The sequence below is a fragment of the Haplochromis burtoni genome, unplaced genomic scaffold (assembly GCF_018398535.1).
Source record: "Haplochromis burtoni strain Fernald_Lab_line unplaced genomic scaffold, NCSU_Asbu1 Contig_475, whole genome shotgun sequence".
NCBI lineage: Eukaryota > Metazoa > Chordata > Actinopteri > Cichliformes > Cichlidae > Haplochromis > Haplochromis burtoni.
In genome coordinates, this window is record NW_024582836.1 from 31518 (window position 1) to 52968 (window position 21451).

At 39.5% G+C, this 21451-nt stretch overlaps 1 protein-coding gene across 3 annotated transcripts; it reads right to left on the minus strand.

Annotated features, from left to right (window-relative positions):
• Positions 1–788: 788 nt before the first annotated feature.
• LOC102307507 (proto-oncogene vav) lies at positions 789–19992 on the minus strand. 3 transcript variants are annotated; one of them, XM_014341295.2, is made up of 29 exons: positions 19841–19992; positions 19491–19586; positions 19280–19396; positions 15757–15873; positions 13632–13690; positions 11945–12010; positions 11388–11496; positions 10676–10768; positions 10202–10270; positions 9947–10050; positions 9751–9850; positions 9540–9635; positions 9371–9439; positions 9195–9281; positions 9015–9100; positions 8792–8927; positions 8580–8689; positions 7935–8036; positions 7710–7804; positions 7600–7622; positions 7398–7434; positions 5199–5335; positions 4336–4422; positions 4068–4099; positions 2788–2898; positions 1965–2052; positions 1653–1782; positions 1105–1256; positions 789–1018 (listed from the first exon to the last, which is right to left on the minus strand). In XM_014341295.2, the coding sequence occupies exons 2-29, from the start codon at positions 19575–19577 to the stop codon at positions 965–967; spliced, it is 2553 nt and encodes an 850-aa protein (XP_014196781.1). In that variant the 5' UTR covers positions 19578–19586; positions 19841–19992; the 3' UTR covers positions 789–964. The 3 variants fall into 3 exon arrangements, with proteins under 3 accessions (XP_014196781.1, XP_005946191.1, XP_014196780.1); XM_005946129.3 differs by having other exon boundaries at positions 4357–4422; positions 10676–10771; positions 19841–19991; XM_014341294.2 differs by having other exon boundaries at positions 10676–10771; positions 19841–19991.
• Between the last annotated feature and the right edge of the window lie 1459 nt (positions 19993–21451).

The following is a 21451-nucleotide window of genomic DNA, read 5'->3' on the forward strand; positions in this document are numbered from 1 at the left end:
TATTACTACTAATACTACTAATAATAATTAATAATAACACAGCAGTTAGTTACATGCACGCACTGTAAAGAAAGAGTAAGGGCACTTGTTCACACATACTGTTCTTCACCTTTTCCCTACAATGGCAGAAACAAATCATCATGTACTCGTTTCTCTTGTAGTGGTTTTAGTGTCAGTCCTCCACACTGGCTAAACCTTTTAACCACTAAACACCTACTTCGCAACCCCCAACCTCCCACTATGTTTCTCTGTGTTTGGTGGTCTACTGATGTTCTTGGTCTCCTGGTTTCTTACGGGTTGCAGACTGCAGTCCAAATAAAGAAAACTGTCTTGTTCACGGCCTCTTTTTAAAACCTTTTTATTTGTTGTTGTTGCTCCCTGAGCCTGGTTCTGCTGGAGGTTTCTTCCTGTTAAAAATGAGTTTTGCCTTCTCACTGTCTCACTGTTATTTTTGGGTCTTTGCTTTGCATTACACAGCGCCTCGAGGCAAATGTTGGAACTTTATAAATAAAATCGAGCTGAACTGAATTGTCAGTTAGCTTTAGGTTTAGCTTTAACTTTAAGACTGCACCACATGAAGTCACATTTGCTGCTTTGGTAATCGGAAATCCGCTGCATACACGATGTACATTAAACACCCTTTTTTCAGTTTTTAATTTAATTTCACATGAGATCACACAAACACTTAAACGTGAGCTTAAAAACAACACAGAGGTGGTGTTGTAAACTGTAAATTTCGAGTAGATATAATGATATGGTTAAAATCCATACATGAACCAGACATCATCAAGCTGGCTGAACAGAGATTTTATTCACATCACTAGACACTCATCACATAATCACAAGTAGCTACTGGCATTCTCGTTCATACACACAGCCACACTCCTGCATGTTGGTTAATGCAGTCCCTCACACAGACCCCTACACATCGAGAACGAGTCTACATATCACATCCATAGGAACATCAGCAGTAGTCAGAGTAATCCTCCTCCACATAGTTGGCTGGAAAGAACCCCACCTGGAAACACAGGAGCAGTGCAGGTCAGACAAGAAAACAGCAAATAAATAAAAAAAATATTTTTTACATTTTTTCCGTGCTCTCACCCGGCCGTACACCTCTCCTTTCCACCAGCCACTGTGACCCTTCTTGGAAAGGATCTTGATGGTGTCTCCTTCCCGCAGCGAGAGCTCGGAGCGGTCCCTGGCCGAGAAGTCATACCTGGCCCTTGCGACGCCAAAGCTCCTCATGCTGCCCCCTGTGAGACAGAGCCCACATTGCAGCATGGAACAGCTTAAAGGAATAGTTTTGGGGAAACAGTCTTACCCCATTCCTCGCAGAGGAGTTTTCATGAGCGTTATCATCACCACTCATGTTAAACAGAGTTAAAGCAGATTTTAACTTACAATAAAGACTGGAGATGGCAAAAAGAACTCATGCGGCTATCATAAAGTCATTTCTAGACTCTTGCTTTTGTTCAAAATAAAGAAACGTGATAAAAATGAATATGAGAGCTCCATGATCTGTAGTGATCTGCACTTCCAAAACTAGGAGGTGGGTTGCTCTGTCATTTTGCACAGACATTTGCAAGTCACAGAGGACGACTTTGGTGATCACAGTGAGGACTGTAGGAGGTGATGGAGATCTTCTGTACCTGGTGTGAAATTGGGCATGTTGTCAGACAGGTTGCTTTGCTCCGGTTGTTTGAAAGGTATACAAAGTGTGGTGTCCAGGTCCTTAAAGTACTCCTTCAATGAGGTCTGCTGGTAATACTGAATCATCTCCTAATATGGGAGGGGGCGGGAGGAGAAAAGAAGCGTGAGAAACGTAAGAGAGATGTTAGTTGTGGTTAGAGAGGAGGAGCTGAGGTCAGCAGCAATCCAGCACTAAAGATAATGTTCAGCGGTAGGTTTGGTTTCTCTTGCTCTGAGGCAGTGCTTCAGCTTTATGACTGTGTATGACTTACTACTAGCTCCTTGAAGGCCTTCTTGTCGTTGATGCGGTAGAGGCCTTCACTAGAGGTGATCTTAATGTGTCTGATGTCCATGTTGAACCTGAGGGAGGAGAGAGGTGAATATTAAAAGCCACAGTCTGGGAACTCAGTCCACGTGGAGGCTGAACGGCAAACACAGCGATGGCTCTCCAACGACAGAATTGAGAATTTTTCACTTCTGCAAAGATGAATGGATTTTGTTGGCTCATGAATTATAAACAGATCATGCATTAAATGCTTTGTCAGTCTGGATTGTTTCCCTTGGTTTTGAGAGGAAGTGATACTTCGTTTACTGCACATTTACGCATTACACGTGTTTGGTGAAACAGCTCCAAATTTCCAAACCGTTTTTTGGATGGGGAACTTTTTAAAGAGGAGGTTTATTTTACAAGAGGATGACAATGCAGTATATTTCCTGATGACGTTTTGTATGATTTTATTAAGTTAAATGCTCCTTTGATGCAAAAAGATGTTCATCCTTCCATCCATTTTCTTCCACTTATCCGGGGGCCAGGTCGCGGGGGCAGCAGCCAAAGCAGAGCAGCCCAGACCTCCCTCTCCCCAGCCACCTCCTCTAGCTTGGCCAGTCGAGATATATAATCTCTCCAGCGTGTGCAAAAAAAAAAGTGCTCTTTCTTATTGTTTTAGGGCAGATATGCAGCTTATCCTTTAACAATTAAGGTTTGAAATGCAATCGGACCAATAATAGAATATTTTAAAAAATTGCTTGTAATTTGGCCATCTTCAAATCAACAGATAGATAATCAAACAGTACTTTAACTGATATATGTCTTACTTAATGCTGATAGCATACTCTCCTCCATCTTTCTGCCGCACGAGGAAGGTACCATCAGAGCGTGACATTAATAGGTTTTTGGCGGCCGTGCGGTCCATGTTTCCCGCAAACCTTCAATCACACAGAGAGAACGAGAGCGTCAGTTTTTATTTTGAGTGAATACTGTAGCCTCTGCAACATTAATTCACACAGTTATTTTTTGACAACAGTCACAAGACCAATCAAGTTACACTGCTATCAAACACACACTTTGTCACTACAGCATTACTTGGCCTTCTTTGACAGTTATAGACGTGAGAGCAGACAATGATTCAAATATGAGTGTTATTACAAAGAAACAATCATTTCACAAACAGCACCAAAGTGTTAAAAATTTAGGATCCAGACAAATGTGAAAAATGGTCAGTATGGCAAGCTTTGAGCCAAATTTGAAGAAATCCCCTGAAGACATTTGTGAGATATTTCATTAAAGTGGGTAGCCCTAAAACAAAACACCTCTGGCTTCGCTCTTCGCTGACAGCTAGTGGAAGAAGCTTTGCCTTTAGGGGTTTTTACCAGAAAGACTGTATAAAGACAAATAGTAGGCTACACTTAGTCCAATGCTTTAGTTGAAAGCCCATCAGTTCACACCTTAACCACATCTTAAAAAGCTATCAAATTAAATGTATCGGTTGCATTTCCCTGCACAAGCGTACATAATTCTGAAAAATACTTTCAAACGAGCTTTAAGCCGATGTTGTTCTCTACAAACTCTGATCAATTATTTTGATAATGGAAAGCTCTGTTCATAAGAAAAATTATGTTGTCTGACTGTACATGATCAGTCGTGTTCACTTTCCTGTCCTTAATGTCATACTTTTCATTACCACCAGGTGTCGCCAAACTGACACATTTTCTAACACGCTGTCCTTCAGGAGGGCAATGGTGTGATTAAAAAGCTGTTTTTTATCACTACTTTGAGGGCTCAGAATGCCGTCGTCATCGTCATCAACACGAGCCTGGGGGCGAATCACATATCACCACAGTGTACGGTACATCCCATCAGTTTGAGCGTTACAGAGTGTTCCAAACGCTGCCATTAAAACGCCTGTAATTTTCAGTATCGGGTTCTGCTTTTGCGTCTGTTAACTAGTACTACTCTATGTGTCGGCTCTGTGGTGTTTCCCACTGAGTTTTGCAAACACTGCAGCACTGTAAAAAAAAAAATCAGACCATGGTTAACCAAGGTAAGCAGAAGCTCGGCGAGCGAGCAATTCTGCCCCGTTCCTGTCAATACTCACCAGTTGAAGCCAGATAGGTCTTGGGGTGGCCTCTGGAAAGTAGTGAGATCACAGAAAAGTCACATATGAAAAGGCTGATAACAAGTTTTCATTTCCTTCTGCTTAATGTTTGTTTTCTTTACAGGAATATGCAAGCTGACAAAAAACACTTGGCTGTGCTAAATTTAGTCAGTTATTTGTTTGCTGTTCTGAGCTTATGCCTTTCTGGGAAATTAAATTATTTGAAAATGTTGTTTTGTTTTCAAAATGGAAAAGGTAGGGTGCTTACTGGCTGCTGGATTGTACTCACAGTGAGGTAGGGCTGAACCTTTTGGCAAGGGAACCATCCCATTAGACCACTGGTTAGATTTCTTCCCTATGTCACATAATAGAAAATAACATGATCAGACTGAGTCAACCGATCAGTCACTGAAGGGTAAATCAAGCAATCGACCCCAATTGTAAAAATATTTACTCATATACAAAAGATAGCAATCTGAGGTAAGTCACACATCAAAAATCTGTAAGCAGAGGTTTAATGAGGAAGTACTGTGAAGCATGAAAGAGCTGGCTGACACCTGATTTGTGAATCAATTTTTTTTGGTTAACTATTAACAAAATGTTAAAAACTATTTCACTGCGACATGTTTTAAAGTCCTGATGGATAAAATCACAGACACTGTGTTGAGCCCATTTATGCAGCGCTGACAGTGAGACGGTTCAAACGCATGAAGGTTTTTCACTCTTCTCAGCGCATGCTTTCTTTCTCATGAATGAAACTTTCAGTAAACTGTGCCACAGTGAGCCAGCGGGAACAAAAAGCACGGCCGCGAAACCTGAGCGGCTCTGTGGATTTCTGCCGTCAGATTACGCTTATTTTCCAAATCAAAACTGTCACACAGCATCGCGACTGCATGCAGATACAAGTGCAGGTTTGGCACGAGGGAGGAAGTGGAAGACTGAGACGCAGAGAGGAAAATGTCAAAAGAGACTGAAAAAAGACAAAAGCCTCTCACACCTACACGGTAACCACAGGAAACGAGCCTTGAAAAGTCTAAAAAATAATGCATGACCCCCCCTCACCCCTCCCCTTCTTCAGTTTACTGAATGCAGAATGGAGTGCATGTATATGGCTATGTTTTTTAGGCCTACCTCCCACCAGGGCAGCTCTGCGTCAGCGCGGGTCAGCTCAATGACGTCCCCTCTGGAGAGATGAAGCGCTTGGCCGAAGCCCACAGGAGGCGGCGGCATGCCATAATACTCCTGATTTACCTCCATCTTAGGATATCCTGACAGCAGAAAGAGAAAAAAGGAGAGGTTGTGATATTTGGAAGAGCTGCAATAAGGCAAGTACTCCCGGAAAAACGAATCAAACTGGATCAAACTATTCTCTGCATATTTTTAAAAACTTTTAATTTCAGATAGACAAAGTTTACCAAAAACATCCCCTATCCCCGCCTACCATGATGCTCCGTTTAGATAAATTAAACTGGGCTACCATTAACCACACACGAGTGGGGTTCCCATCAACATGCATAAATTGGTTGAAAATAGTCCACAAACTAGTTAATGGTTGTCGCTCTGATATTTTCTACCTTAAAAGAGGGCTCAGAAAAGAAGACTGTGAGAACATCTCATTCGCTGCAAGTACTGAACTCACGGCTCAATCGGTAAGAATAAAAAAACGAAGGGAATGAGGGGAAAGCACTTTCATTCAGACGTAAGCGAACCATCCTCATTTATTTACCAGCCCTGTTATGCAACTTGAATAAATCGGGTTGGGGGTATAGTACACTGATATGTTTGACAGGTGAAGCCAAATCACTTGCTGTGATGTTTCTGGGCAGAACTGGAGGGAGATAAACCAAGATATTGACCTCAGGACTCTGATTGACAAAACAAAAAGAGTAAGAATGAAAATATTTACAAGAGTGTTGCTTTTATTCCAGTCATTACAACCAGTGAGTCACAGTTCAGTCATGACTTTTGAAATATTACATAAAATGAAACCTAAAAATCCGTTGGTCACTCCGTGGGCTTTCGTAAATTCCTAAAGTTGAGACATCGCATTACAAACATAAATCTCTTTGAGGTTGCGTCAGAAAGAAAAAATCTTCAGAATCAAAAAGGTGGAGCTATCTGCCATGCTTATGCCTTCTTAGTAAGGGAAATAATCTTCTTCTGGTCAAGAGGCAAAAAGATAAGGTATTAAAACGTGCATCTAGCGATAAGATTATCAGCGTCAAAGAAAATGAATCAGACAGGCTGCAAAGTTTAGTTCCGTCGCATTTCCAGAAGACCAGCTGATTTCTATGCCAGCTCACAACAACAGATGACTCAGCAGGCAAACCTCATAAAGTGGGGTTATTTAATCCTGTAGCTGCAGCAAGCCACTCTGCAACCCACCTCCACCCCACTCTTTTTCATTCTGTGTCTGACGATCTCTACTCTGTTCTGTGCTGAGCTTTTGTTGCTGTTCTTCCTGCTTTATGCTTTACTCTTATGCACATGTAAGAACAGAGACAGCCATACCCTCTAATATAAATCAGTGCAGATGTAAACAATAAGACCCCGTGCACACAGACACACTACAGTAAAAAATACCTTCTTTTGACAAGGAAAAAAATCAGGTTGCTCGGTCAACAGCCGCAAGCAGTTGGGGAGACCAGAGATTAAGTGTGCAACACTCTCAACCTTAACTGAATTAACCAGCCACCTGATGGCTCTCAAAAAAGTCACAGTCAAACTTATACTGACTGCAATCAGTCAGACAGATTAGTTACAGATTGTTAACACGCTGCGATCTATTTTAGTCAGCATGGTTGCCAAGCGCCTATGTCACTTTGCACTTAGTGTCTTATAGAAAATAGATCACCGTTAAACACATCACAATAAAATACAACCATACAGGCAGGAAAAGCAGACTGGGAATACTTGCTGATAATGTGATATATAACTATCTGAATTATTTATGGTGAACTCTGCTGCTAATAGAGGAGAAAATGATAATTGTCCTGCTGAAGTTCTAGCTGTCCGACATAATAGGGTTTGGGTCTTTATCAGAGAAGATCACAGAGAGATTAAAGCTGATGGCAGAGAGGCTTTTAAAAATGGTCACTATATATAGATTTGGTTATAACTTTACAAACAAAAAAAGCACTTTTATGATAACACAACTCACAAGATATATGAATTGTATGTAGGTTATAACTAGGGAAGACACATCGCTACAGCTTTATATTTGAGTGTTGAACAAAAACATAACCTCAGAACCTGAAAGTCTTGTGCTGTATGCTTTCAACATGCTGGTAGAAGTAGGCTTTATAAGCTGATATATCATGAATTGCTTACCAATGCTGGAATGACCAGAGGACCTTTGAGCTTTATTCTGCAGGAGCAAAAGAAAGAAACGGTGAAGCAAAGTTTTGCGCAAGTCCCAAAGAACATCCATCCATTAAAACTGGCACATACAATAGTGGGAATAAAAAGCCCAAAGAGGCTTTATCCACCAGCTGAGCTGGAAGTTTACAGTATGAAATATATGTAGACATACCTTTTTTGCAGAAACAGAATGATCTGTAATTTTAAAAGCAGAATTGATCATTAGACTAATTAGTAGCGGTGTTTAAACACATACATATGCATGTGTGCACGTATACAGACCTGAGTTTCGTCCACAGGCGGGTACTCTGCCTAAACATTCTTTATGTGCTGCCATCTTACAGCGAGTGCAGCGATAGCCCTGAAAAAATATCCCCCTGCAGACACATTGAGAAATTTTACCTTTACAGGAGATTTCTTTTCTTTTTTTTTTGTTAACTTGTTAATACAGTTCCACAGGAGCTAACTTGTTAACTAGTTGGAGGAATAATAGAATAACAGAAGTACCTTAACAACATTGAGCAAGCTTTGCAGGAGGTGGTTTCCTCAAAGCAGTGCATCTGGAAGTCATGGTTATTTGCTGTGGAGTTCTCAGGACTCATATTTGACCTGTAAGCATAAAGCGAAGCTGTTTTGACCTCAGCTGGGGGGAAGTAGGCATTCAAACAGCTGCTTTTCAGTGCCAGATACTTTGGTACTTTCACTCTGGTAAAAGTACAAATCATAAGGTATCCATTTAGAGAGACTGGCGATGAAAAAGCAGTCAAAGCCAGTGCAGTGAGACTGCAAATAATGTAACAAATAGCAGGTTGATGCGTTAAATCAACAATAGAAATCCATAAAACTAAACGTTTCCATGTCCAACCTTTTTCAGATCCGCTTCTTATTTTGTATGTTCGACAACACAAAAGTCCGTCATTACATTACAAATGTAATATTTTGGAGGAAAAAACAATTAACAACCTAAAACCTGCAGCAACTTATCCCAGCTCTGGTTTGCTGACATATTGAGGTGTTTTGAAAGAGCTCACTGGTTTTTTTTTAGTCTATAAGTCTGAGTATAGTTTCTGGAACTTTAGCTGCTAAATATTCTTCATAGTTCTCTGATTGCTGTTTTTAGTGCTCAGCTGTACGTCCACATTTAATACTCACAGAGCCATCTCAAACTGTTCCAGCCATTTTTTCTTCAGTTCTCTGGTTTTGAAGAATAAATCATAGCCAGACCTTCCGTAGCAATCCAGCAAGAGGAACAAATAGGACCACTGTTCACATACAAAAACACACACACACAGTCAGTCCTATTGAGATGCCTTATGCCGATCTTGTTTTGTGTGTAACAGGTGTCTCAGTGCAGATTTGGAGACCTTTTTATTGTCCTTCTCTCCTGTGGTTTCATCTCGTATCTGGTAGCTGTGTAGTTCAATGATCTCTTTCAGCTCAAAAGTTTCTCCACTCTTTTTCTTACAAATAAACACGGCTTTATCAAAGAGGAACGCGTACCTGACAGACAGCAGAGCGCACACAAACGCAACGTCAAACAACAGCTTGTAACATATCAGATGAGACGTGCGTCAGCCACACACGCACCTGTCCTGTTTCGATCTTTTCTCTGAGCTGCAAATCTTTAGTTCTCCATCGATTTTGGGACGACCGTAGAGAGCTAGAGACTGAGTCTGAGGAAGGAGGACGAGAGGGAGGATGAGCAGAAAGGAAATACAAACAACAACCAAAGAGAGACTCATTAAAAATGAAATAGTGTAACCGCACCATGTTTTCTATGGAAAGCTGAAATGTGGTGATTTGCTTGATGATCTCATTGTCTCGTTTCACCTCATTAACACTCTGCGCCAGATCCTGGAAACACACACACATGCATGCACGAGGATTAAGTATCATACTTTCAGGTTACATACAAGTAGAAATACACAAATACACACACTTACTCTCATGGCATCTAGAGCTGTTCGCAGGTTCTCCTTCTCTGTTGAGTCAGTGGTGTGTTTTACCAGCTCCTGCAGACACAAGCAAGCCACGGCAAATTAAAGCTGCTGGATAAAACCAACTGGAAACTGAAGATACAGTAAGTACCATGTATGAAGTATAAACACATGCCTGTAATAGCAGGTGGTATTTGAGGACTCTCTGCATGGGGACCATGAGTAAATCTCGTAGAGAAAAACGTCCACTGTTTGCTCTCTTTGAACACTCCTGAGAGAGAGACAGACAGAGCGAACTAGTATTAAACAACAAGAAATGATGATCAAATAAATTTGCATGAAGTTATTTAAATATGTCTAAAATGGAGCGTGTGTTTCCTCCTCACCTCCAGTTTCATCCTGATATCCTCCCTCGCATTTGAAAGCTTGTCAAGGTGTTTTGTTGCCGCCTCCACCTGACTGCAGTAACGACCGTACAGTAACAGCCTGGCGAGAGATGGGATACATAAACATATTTTTCATACATTTGTTTGTAAGAGAAACAAGTGGATCTGTGTGTGTGTCTCTGCATGAGCAATATACCTCTCCTTGTAGTTCACAAACACCTGGAACAGATTCCTGGCTCCATTATTTAGGATAGAGTTCTGAACTTCTTCTAGCAATTCAGAATGGGTCTTATTCAAATCCTACACACACACACACACACACACACACACACACACACACACACACACACACACACACACACACACACACACACACACACACACTATGTAAACAAAGGTTTTCCATGAAGTGGGTATATCATGCAGGTGTAGAGGTAAACACCTTCTTTACCTGTACGTTGATGAAGATACTTTCAATGTCTTGTGGCTGGAGAAACCTTTGAAGAGGCTTCATAAAGTGCTGCACAGAAGAGCGAGTATGAGTGTTATTTTTAATTTTTTTTTTTGTGCATGAGTTCTCTATACTTGTGTGCTTGTGATGTATGATGAAGGATTGAAAGAGGTGTGGAAAAGGTGTATAAAAAGTGACGTTGTTACTTACGGAAAAATGTTTTTTGCAAATTTGTGATTTTAATTTCACAGAAATTCAGATTTCTTTTTTTTTTTTAATGTGTGAACTTTGAATTTCAGAAATATTAAAACATTTTTGTGTTAAATTTAAAAGATCTCAGAAATTCACATTTTTTCTCCCCCAGCTCCTTTATGTTTTTTAAGATGGGCTCTGTCATCGTCATTATGAGTCGTTTTTTTTATTGGCATATGAATGCACCGATCTTCTTTGATCAGACTGTGGGTGTGTGCACACCTGTAGTATAGATTGCAGTGTTTCTGAGTATTTCTCTTCCGTCTGTCTGATCTCCTGCAGGCAGCACTCTCTCTTGTCCACACCAGTTTTCTGCTGCTAAAGGGCACAAAAAAACGTCAAATGAGGGTTTTTTTGCTTTTGTTTGTACTTGCCTTATACAAAAGAAATGGGTTATGGTGTTTAAGTAGCAGTAGTTATTTAAACATTAACAGAGAAGTTTAATCAACCCCTATCAAAGTCAAACAGAAAACTTTGGCACATAGGCTCTGAGGCACTGCGGTTCCTTGACCCACAAAGACTTTCAAAAACCAAAGGAGGTTTTAAGAACATTAATAAGATTGGAAAGACAAAGAAAAATTATTATTCCTGCTACACAAAATTGTATTTAATATTTCAAACTGTCCTTCTTGCTCTTTTCTTACTGAATAATTCTGACTAAAAGGTTTCTAAAAAATCTAAAATAACATGCTTCGGGTGAAGGTGTATATATTAGACATCTGCAAGTAAAACTCTAATCTGATTAAGAGTCTTTGATATGCAGACTTCTCTGCCTACCGAGTCATAGCCTCACATGAGGTGATAAGAAACACAGTGAAACCCAGATTTTAGTGCAGAAGTACTTTGTTGGAAGACCTGCAAAGTTTGCAGGTTGCAAGTGAAGGCTACACCCTCCTTTTTGTTGCAGGTTACAGGTCACATGGGAACCACTCACAGTTTCAGGCGGTTCATCTGTCCTCATCAAGTCTTCATAGATCTCATCTCCTTCGTTCTCCTCATCCTCCACAAAGTCGTACAAGTCATCATCTTCATCCACTGTATCACTGATACACAAAACACATGCAAAGTACTTACTGTTATCACCTTTGGCTTTTTTTCTTAAATATATCTGTGCTGTATACAGAGCGTCACTAACCTGTACACCACCTGTATAGCTGGTGGAATATAACATTTCTCCACTTGCAATAAACCATCACATCTCCCAGTTTGATTCAATTAAAATTCAAAATGTCCTGACAAGACTCTTAAATTTAATTCTTAAAAGTAAAATAATGCAGAATTTTTGCTGGTAGTTTTCTGTTTGAGTATTTTGAACTTTTCTACAGGTCAAAATGTGGCATTATGAAAGCATTTCCTTGTGAAGATGTTAAAGTTTTATAGGAAAATCCTCAAATCATACAGCCACACAACAAAACGAGAGAGAGAAAAATTGGCAGCTATTTAAAACAATCTCTCTCCCTCCATTTAGACATTATAGAGAAAAAGGCTTACTCTATCTGGTCAGACAGGCCGCTGTAGATCTCCTCATCAAGAGTGCATCCCTCTAAAGGAAAAGGCCTGTTGAAGGGAAGGTGAGTGTGTTAAAGCAACAAAAAAGAGAGTGAATATTACAACTGAATAAAGGTTAATATAATGTGAGTAATTAAGCATGAATCTAGGTTCCAGGCTGAAGGACAAAACCCCATTACTGTGGTGCTGAGTTCCTGATGAGCCGGCGTATTCAACGGTAATGGAAAGGATTTAAAATTTTAAGTGCCCAGAAATCTAACAAAAACCTGTTATGCTCAAAATATAAAGATTAAATGCCACTTAAATTAATGAGTTACAAAACTTGAAACTTTCGGGAACGTTCTGTCAAGTTAAGAAACAACAGTCTTATCTGGCACTGAGGAAGTGCTGTTATCTGCTACACCAACTTTCAGCCTAAGAAAAAAAACAGCCACAAGTCTCTGGTCCATATAACCAATTTCAGTTGTATAAATATTATATTCTCGCTTTTAGGGTGGCATGGCCACAGACCAACAAAAAAGTAATCCCAAGTAAGCACTTTCACATCCATGTGGTAGGATAAGGGTATAACTTCATGTTGTGCAATAAACCATTTGAGACTAGTTATTTAAAACTCCATAATTTCCACATTTCTACAGAAAACAGTTATGATTAGGACATTTATTATAAAAAAAAAAAGTTGACCATCTTAAACAAGTTACTTCTCCCTTCTCTGCCAACGCATCTGTTTTCTTTCTGCCAGCAACGAAATCGTCTGTGTGATTTCTATAAGCCCCAAATATTTCAAGGAAGCAAACAGACAAATAATAAATGCTTCACACTAACAGATAACACACACATCAGATAATTAATAAAATACTACAAATTTAAAAATGCAGATAAAGCTTTTTACAATTGCATTTAAAGGCATTTGTTGCTACGTTTGGCTCTGGATGATGTCAGTGAGATCGCATTAAAGGTAGGTCGATCCAAATATCGGCACCAACAATAGTATTGGTATCAAATCGATAGTAGCATGATAGAGCATAGAAACAATGTATCGATTCTAAGTCCAGTATGTAATCGACTGCTTTAAATTAATTCTTTTTTGGGAAATGAGAGAATATACCTCAGACGTGCACCATGAAAAATGTCTGAAACTTTTTGTGTTGACTGTCACATCTATTTTATTTATAGCTTATAGCCCATTTACACAACAGAAGATGACCCAAAGTGCTTTGGAGACTGGCACATTTAAATACCCCAAAAGCTGAAAGTTGTGTTTTGTTGTGTTAACCCATTATTGTGGAAAGTAAAACTCACGGTGATTTGGTGGTCATTAAAATGTGTTCAGAATTTGCGAACTGATGATGATTCATCTAAAAATTCATGACACACTGCTCTCCCATACATGAGCTGCCTTTATAAGTTATGGGTATTTCTACTGGTATTGGCAGTACTGGCCCTGTATTTACTTGGCATGAGATCAACACCAAAATTTCCAGTATTGCACAACACTGGATCCGATATCCTGAATATGATTAGGATATGAGGGCTTATCGTAAGAAAGTCGCCTGAAAAGGAGAGCTGGATTGAAGGTGATAGTCTAAGAATACAAGCATGGACTTAGCAGTTAGCACAAGTGGTCCCTTTAAACTTCAATTTTAGTTACAGGCAGGAATGTACTTACTGAAATCCTCTTTGGACAGCAATGGACGAATGAGACAGGGTGGACAACGTATCTATGACCTTACACAGACAGAAACACAGAAAGAAGTATAGTACACAATTAACAATCTTGTACAGAGTGTGGGAACACACACTGGCAGAGAAACTGTAAAACTGTTTAACACTTTAAATGTGAACACTAAATAATGGCCTAGTTTCACTCTCGCTCTGTTTGACAGTTCAATTAAAAAGAGCATAATCACGGTGGGTGTTGAAATTTCATGTGAAATGTGATCAGAAACATACAAAAACAGTGGTTAAAATGAAAGTGAACGCTCTATGTTTAAAGGAAAGCATGTATTAGCAAGTTTAAATGTTGGTTTATAACTTACTAACCAAGTAAGTAAGGGGCAGTTTGTTTTTGTCACACATTTTGAGCTTCTTTGACATGCTTTTTCACTTTTCAGCATGTTTTCTTTCTGTGTGATGCCACTTGACTTGTTTCAGCTGAAACTTGTCTTCCAACACTTCTGGTTAAGTAAAAAAAAAAAAAAGGACTAAGGAATACATTTCTCAGTCAGCATTTTTCGGTCTAATTTCTGCTTTCATTCAAGACAGAAAAAAAGAGTAAAGATGCAACAAGAAGTGAAAGTCTGTGGTTCTGAGAAGTCCTGTGGAAAAGAAAATCAGTGAACTAATTCAAACTGCTATCTTAGTAGCAGAGAATTCAATAGAAAACACTAAATAGCTTTCTGATGAAGTGGTGGTTAAAAAAGATCCAAACAGCTGTGTGAGAGAACAGATGTTTCCCATACTAAAATGTTTTATGCTTAGCTAAGCCCATCGTCTGCTGTCTGCTTGCTTTCTGTTTAAATGCATCAACCCCTTCTTTCATCCTTATATCCACCATAGGATATCAGAAGTTCCACTTAAGAGAAATGTCTATGTTAAATCTTGCGATGATGGCTAGAAACCACTGAACTAAGCTGTATCAAAAGCAATTTTTGATGTAAGCTCTGCTATAACAGCAAAGTAGAGCTCACACACCGACGGGTAAGCGTTAGCAGTTTAATAAAGCAATAGATTATAATAAGATATCTCTCGGAGCAGGTTTTGTGCCGATGGACTTTATTTACTTGTGTACAGGATCTACCACACCCATGTTTTCTACATTAAATTGTTATGGGTGACTGAGTGGAAGCTGCAAAGTGAAACGAGAAGCTTAGTGACAGTAACACACTGTAAAGTTGATGAAATGACCCCCCCCCCTCCAAAAATAAAATGTCCTGATGACTCATTTTGAGGACATGGCTTCATCTTAGCTTGCACAGACAAAAAAAGTGCTCATTTCAAATCCACTCTTGGTTGCTTTAAATCGCTGCACTGCATAGAAAGTGAAAGAGAACTGTGGAGTACTGCATTCATGCCTTTGCTCTGACACTTCACATTAGAAAATCACCAAGCTACTTCCTGTTAGGGCTTTGTGGGTGTCTGCAAGCTGCAGTAAGGCGTTAGGACTTCATGCTTCACTTTAGACGTCTGCCGTAATGACTGAGCTACGAGTGCATCATGAGTTCCCCTTTCAGGTACAATTCTGGGTTCTTCAGATGTTTAAATTTTTATTCATCGTGTAACCATCAGGAAGAGATTTCATCCGTGCAAGATACAGCAAATAAACGACCGTAAAAAGACGATGACACAAAGTAATACACACTTATCCTCTGGGACAAGAGGAGCAAGGAGTGCCACAAATGATGGCCTGGACCTGATCTCAAACTCAGTCAAACAGAGTCAGCCTGAGGCAGCATGACGGGACACTGAGGCAAGCTAAATCTACAGGAGAACTGTAGTGCGATTCTCCAAAGTGCAAGAGTGCCTGGAGAATTTGTTTCAAAAGCAAACGTAAAATGTGGTCACAACATGAATGCAGTTTTTCCTGTTTACTACATTTAGTGTAAAGCTAAAAGCTTTGGAGCTTCATCGTGATAGCGCAGTGGAGAGAAGAGAAGAAAGGAAGGGTGAGGAGAGAGAAGACACGTGCTGGATGGTTCGGGGCAGATTCAAAACCCAACTTTGTTTAAAGTTCATCAGTAATTAAAATTAACTCAGGGAATATGTCCGAAAGATAGATTTTTGCATGGTGATACCTTTCCAAAGTCCCGAACATCAAACAGATCAAAGGCTTCAAATAGTTCGTTCTTCTTCAGATGAAACTTGTCTTGACAAACTCCCAGGAATGTCCGGATATTCTTTAAACACAGGAACTAAAAAAAAAAACAGAAACACAATCATCACTTTTTTTATAAGTTATATTATTCAATTCAGTTCAGCTGATCTATAAACCAAATAACCATAAATATACATGTGCAATTTTTACATGATAACAAATATGGGCAAAGGGATTGGGCCATACCTCTTGTATCTAGGCTTTAATATGTAGTAGTGCAATATTTAAACTCATATTTAGTTGTTTTTGTTTTAGATGCATTCTGCTTGTGCAGTGTGGATCAGAGTGAAGCTGCATTTCGATCACGTGGATGTCCCGCACATATTGCACAACTGACAATAAAGTTGACTTTGACTTGAACATTTATGAAAGCATGGGTTGTTCTAAAGAGCTCGCTGAATGTGTTGGTATCGTAATAATTTGTGAGATTTCTTCCCTCCTACATGCTGCAACTCGGCTACAAAGATGCAGTGCACATAAGGTTACAGAGCGAGGTCACAGACTGCTGAGAGACACACGGATACATGGTGCACTAAAATTTCCAACACTCTGCTGACTCAATAACTGCAGCGCTCCAAACCACCTCTGGCATTAACATCAACACAAAAACTGTACGCTGGGAGCTTCATGTAATGGGTTTAAATGGCCGAGCAGCTCCTGTGGTCCAGTACATTTGTCCATACAGTGTATTCTAGCCTTACTCTGGATCCTGAGTAATCTGTTTTTCAATCAGTCAAGTTAAATAAATGTGTATAATTCAACAGACTCACTCACTGATTTAAATATGTAGGTAAACACAGGTGTTGGTAATCACATTAATTAAGGCTCTGTACTTAATCTGAGAAGAACTCTTGATTAATATTATTAGTAAGATCTGAAAAGCTCCATACTTTGTGTCCGAATGGCAGCCATGAAACAGGTCTACTGGGTTTTTCCTGGTCTTCAGCGGTGTTGACTGTATTTCTTATCTTACTTATCAGAAATCTATATTTTCCTGTTTTATGTTTGAACAAACTTCCCCCAAAAACACTATTATAGTGATTTTTCACTGGAAGGCCATCAAAACCTCCAATCTTTGTTAAACACAGATGGTTTAAGTTACGAAATGTCTCGTGTTTTTTAGAAGTGACAATCAAATGAAACGAGCAACTGATGATGCCACAATGGGCTCTGGGAACGTGTGATCAGCCTTTATGACTGTGCTCAAATACTTAGTATATATTTAGTGTAATATTTAGTAGTTCAAAATATTAACAGAAATGTTAATGAACAGATCCATGAAAACAGGAACTATATTAACAAGTTAAAAAAAAAAAAGATTTCTCTCAATAGTTAAAAATAATTTAGAAGCAAATCAAAAGCAGTCGAAAAGAAAACACGTCTTTTTTAGCTACAATTGTAACAAATCAATAAAAACTTGACAAGTTTAGAAAATTGAAAGATTACAAATGAATAATAAATATCTTCAAAGCCAACGAGCCTGTTTGAGAAGGAACAAGCTGCTGTCTTTCTTTCAACACTTAGATTCCACATACGCTTTGTTACAGCCCTGACCAGACTGTAAATACTCATCAGCAGCACGGACCACGTAACCATCAAGCACAATGAGCTAAAATGTGTGCCACTAAAAAGAAGCAGTTCGAAGGACATCTAAAATATGACTGCAGAAGAAACCACACGGAGCAGAGTGTGCAGTGCAACTGACATGGTGGTCAGACATATGCCGCTTTACATAACTTCCTGCTCTGTGTGTGTGTGTGTGTGTGTGTGTGTCTCTCTCTCTGTGTCTCTTCAGCAGTGGGAAATGCGGAACTCTAATTTGAGAAAAGGGGAAACATTTAGTTCTGACTGATACTGCTGCACACATCATGTCGCCCTGCCAGGAGATCACATTAACATGCAATCAAGTATTTGTTTTTACACTACTAAAATAATCCTTATTGCAAGAGCACAGACAAGATTGTCTAATTGTGTAATTGTGTCAACAGGTGTGAGTGTGTGTGTGTATGCACATTTGTATACGCCTGTGAGTCTACGTCACAGTGTACACGTCCGGCCTTCTGTTAATCAGCGGATGTTTCTTAACCACTTTTGACCTCATAGGATTTCCCAGAGTTTCCCATGCATATGTCAAAGGCCATTAACTCCTGCACTGTTTGCAGATCTCCAGTAAGGAGGGCCTTCTTAAGATTTCAGCTTAAAAAGGCCCAACATGCTCTACTTTAGGTTATGATATTCTACCATCCTGTCTTTCAAATGTTTTTAACTCATATTTGCCACCCTTTTAATTATTTCATGCCGTTCAACCCTTTACCCTTTTGTTTTGTTATTTTAGCTAATGTGTTTTTTAGCTTGCATGCACTGTCAAAAAAATTTTTTGGACAAAGTTGAAAAGACGAGGAAATGTAGGCAGGAATCAACAGGACTTTTTGAGAGTTATATTTAAAAAAATGCATAGCCTAAGTATGTATTAAAAATGAATATATTAGCAATATATAAGAAATAACGCCCTTATGTCTGTGTTGTAAATGTACTGGAGCTAACACCTGGCTAGCGTAGTGTAGCAGAAAATGTGAGAAGATAGGAAGGTAGTCTGCCTGCTACAATCCAGAAAAAAAAAGGTTCACCTAACCACATGCCATACCTCAAAAACATTGCTTGTAGTTTGTGAAATCTCTGCAAAAACTGAAGTCAGCTGTTTCTGCTCCCATTTCACACAACCAGCCTGTTTTCTTATCTTTATGCTAAGCTAAGCTAAGCTAACCATAGAATGGTATCAGTTTTCTCATTTGACTGTCTACAACAAAGGTATACACAAAATATTAGGCATATTCAAAGTGAGGAGAAACGATAAGAGGTGAAGGTATTTTTATCATATCCCTTGTGGAGTATACTCTGTAGAAATATGATCAAATTAAAGCACTTTCCAGCTGCCAGTGCGATTACGGTGCTTCGAAGTCGTTCATATGAGTCCAAAAGTTTCTAATTGTCAAATAAGAAAATAGTTGACATATCACAAAGAGTCTTGCTTCGAGCACAAATCCTGAATTTTCCTGAGCTGTGACTATTCTGGATTACAATGCAGCAATTTGGTATCACCAAATCCTATAAAAGTGAAGAATAAATTTTTAAATTGGAAAATGTTGACAAAACCCCTGTGTATGAAGAGATAATTAAATAACAAAAATTTTAGAGGTTTTTTTTAAACATTTATTTATTATTTCTCTTTGTCTTCTAGTTGTCTCCTTTTGTTCTCCTTCATTATCATTATCCTGATCACTACATGCTCCCGGATGTACCGATAATGACTGAAGCATTTTCCTATCATGCAGCATCAGGGCCTCAGTAAGCCATGGTGGTAACAATAGCAATGTCCTATGGAAATGCATCAGGAAAAAGTCTGGGTGTGTGCGTATGTGTGTGTCTCTGTCATTGTGTCTTACCTGCGACATCTGTGGGCGTAGGTTGATCTCTCTCAGGTTGACAGCCTGAGGCAGCAGGTTGTTGAGCAACTGGCAGAGCAGCACGCCATCTCTCAGAGCCTGAGCCAGGTCGCACACCTGTCATAGCGCACACACAGAATTAATTTGAGGAACTGAAACGAGTTTGTGTATTCACACACAGGTGAATATGAATGTGTCGCTGCTTATTTACCTGTGCACCCTCCAGAGTGACCCTGTGGTTCTCTGGAAGAACTCGGCAGTCGATCAACCACATCGCGCACTGCCGCCACAGCTCCATCTTGGTTTTCTGAATGAAAAATAGAAAAAAGGGCAAACACACAGACAGAACTTAGACATGCGGCGTTCAATCAAATGGAGAGCAAAATGAATGTTCAATCAGAAAGGCGCACAGCAGACACTCAGCAATCCCTATCACGCCGTCATTCAGTGAAACACCTTTGTTGAAACTCAATGCAACAAAAAAGAAAGTTGCCGCTGTCTCAGTAAACCTGATCGTACGAGTCCAAATCAACGCAGGACCATTTAACCATCGGTCCTTACCTTCACTGGTTCCTCCCGGCACTTCTATGTGTTCTTTCTGATGTTAACCTCCCTGTCTTCCTTTCATTATCTCATTTTCAGACTTCGGCGCTCTTGTTCTGTCGTTCTTCCGTGGTGGGTGTTCTGCAGAGCTGCACTGTGTTGAAGGCTTTTAACTTTTTTCCCGCAACTTCCTTTTTCCTCTGACGCACCCTCTCTCTCTCTCTCTCACTCACACACACGCACACACACACACACATACACACACAAAAAGCTGCTGCTGCTGCTGCTGCTGCTGTTGTGACAACTGGCACAAGCTGATAAAAAAAGAGTGAGACTTGATGAAAATGTATGTGAGACATGAGACAGAAAAGCAGCAAGTAAGCCGCTGGACTGTCAACAAACAAACATTACTTGTCTAGTCATCTACGCACTGATATTTCGCCTCAATAAGGATTTTTTATCCACTTTTGTGGCAGTAAAACGCTGCAGGAACCAAACACACATCAATAAATCTGTGAAATTCAAAATTACACTGCAGAGTTCATATTTAATCTGTCCTAAAGCTCAACAGCAGAGAGACACACTGTCTATCAAAGGAAAATCCTCGAGCTGCCTAATGAATAATGAAACATCTCCTCAAACACTCTGACAGCACCCAGGGGTGATTTTACCCTCATGTTGGCACTTAAAAAAAAAAAATTCACAGCTGAGACGCCCCAAAATCAAAACTCATTCAGATGTAACATCTCAAACTAAATCTTTATGAATTTCTTTTTGTGCGACTAAAAACAGTGGAAGTACCGTCTAGTGATATCAGTAATTTAAGCCTTCACTCATTAACAACAAAGCAGGAGAGCAGTATTTAGTCAAGTACAATTTTGGGATATTGTTATCCATATAAGTACTTCCACTGGTACTTTGCATTTTTACTCCATCCAATATATGAGAAGGAAATGGAATGGCTTTTGCACATTTTACTTGCAAAACATACAACTGTTGATTTCAAATTTCAATGCCATCTATGTTTTTTTGACGGTTTGTCCAGTTCAGAGTGACAGGAAGCTGGTAAACCATGAAGAGCTTGCCAGTCTACAGGACGCTTGACACAGAGAGTCAGACAACTGCTCACACTCGGCTTCACACTTACAGTGAATTTAGAATCACCACTTAACCTAACGTGCAAGCCCTTAAACTGTGGGAGGAAGTCAAAGTACTCAGACAGAGAGCCTATGCAGTCACAAGGATAATATGCAAAATCCACACATTGAATTTTCATGCAGTGTTGTGCACATCACTACAAATTTGTCACATAGTAAATAATAGATAGAGCCACATAAAAATGTAAACATTGTTGATTTTGGCAATTTGGGGGGCATTGTAGTTACTGTTACTTATCATAATAAAGATAAAATTAGATTACAATCCTTTCCTCAGAACTATAAAGTTGCAATATTAACACGTCTATTCGAGTCCGGAATGCTTTCCACTGTGAGTTATCTGTATTTTTAAATATCAGATTTATCTTTCTAAATTTATGCTGGTGGTATGGCTTCTTGGAGACTGCTGAGCTTTTTTTCAAATATGCATTTATTTTTAAAATGGCCGATAACTTTTCACTCAAATCTCTGT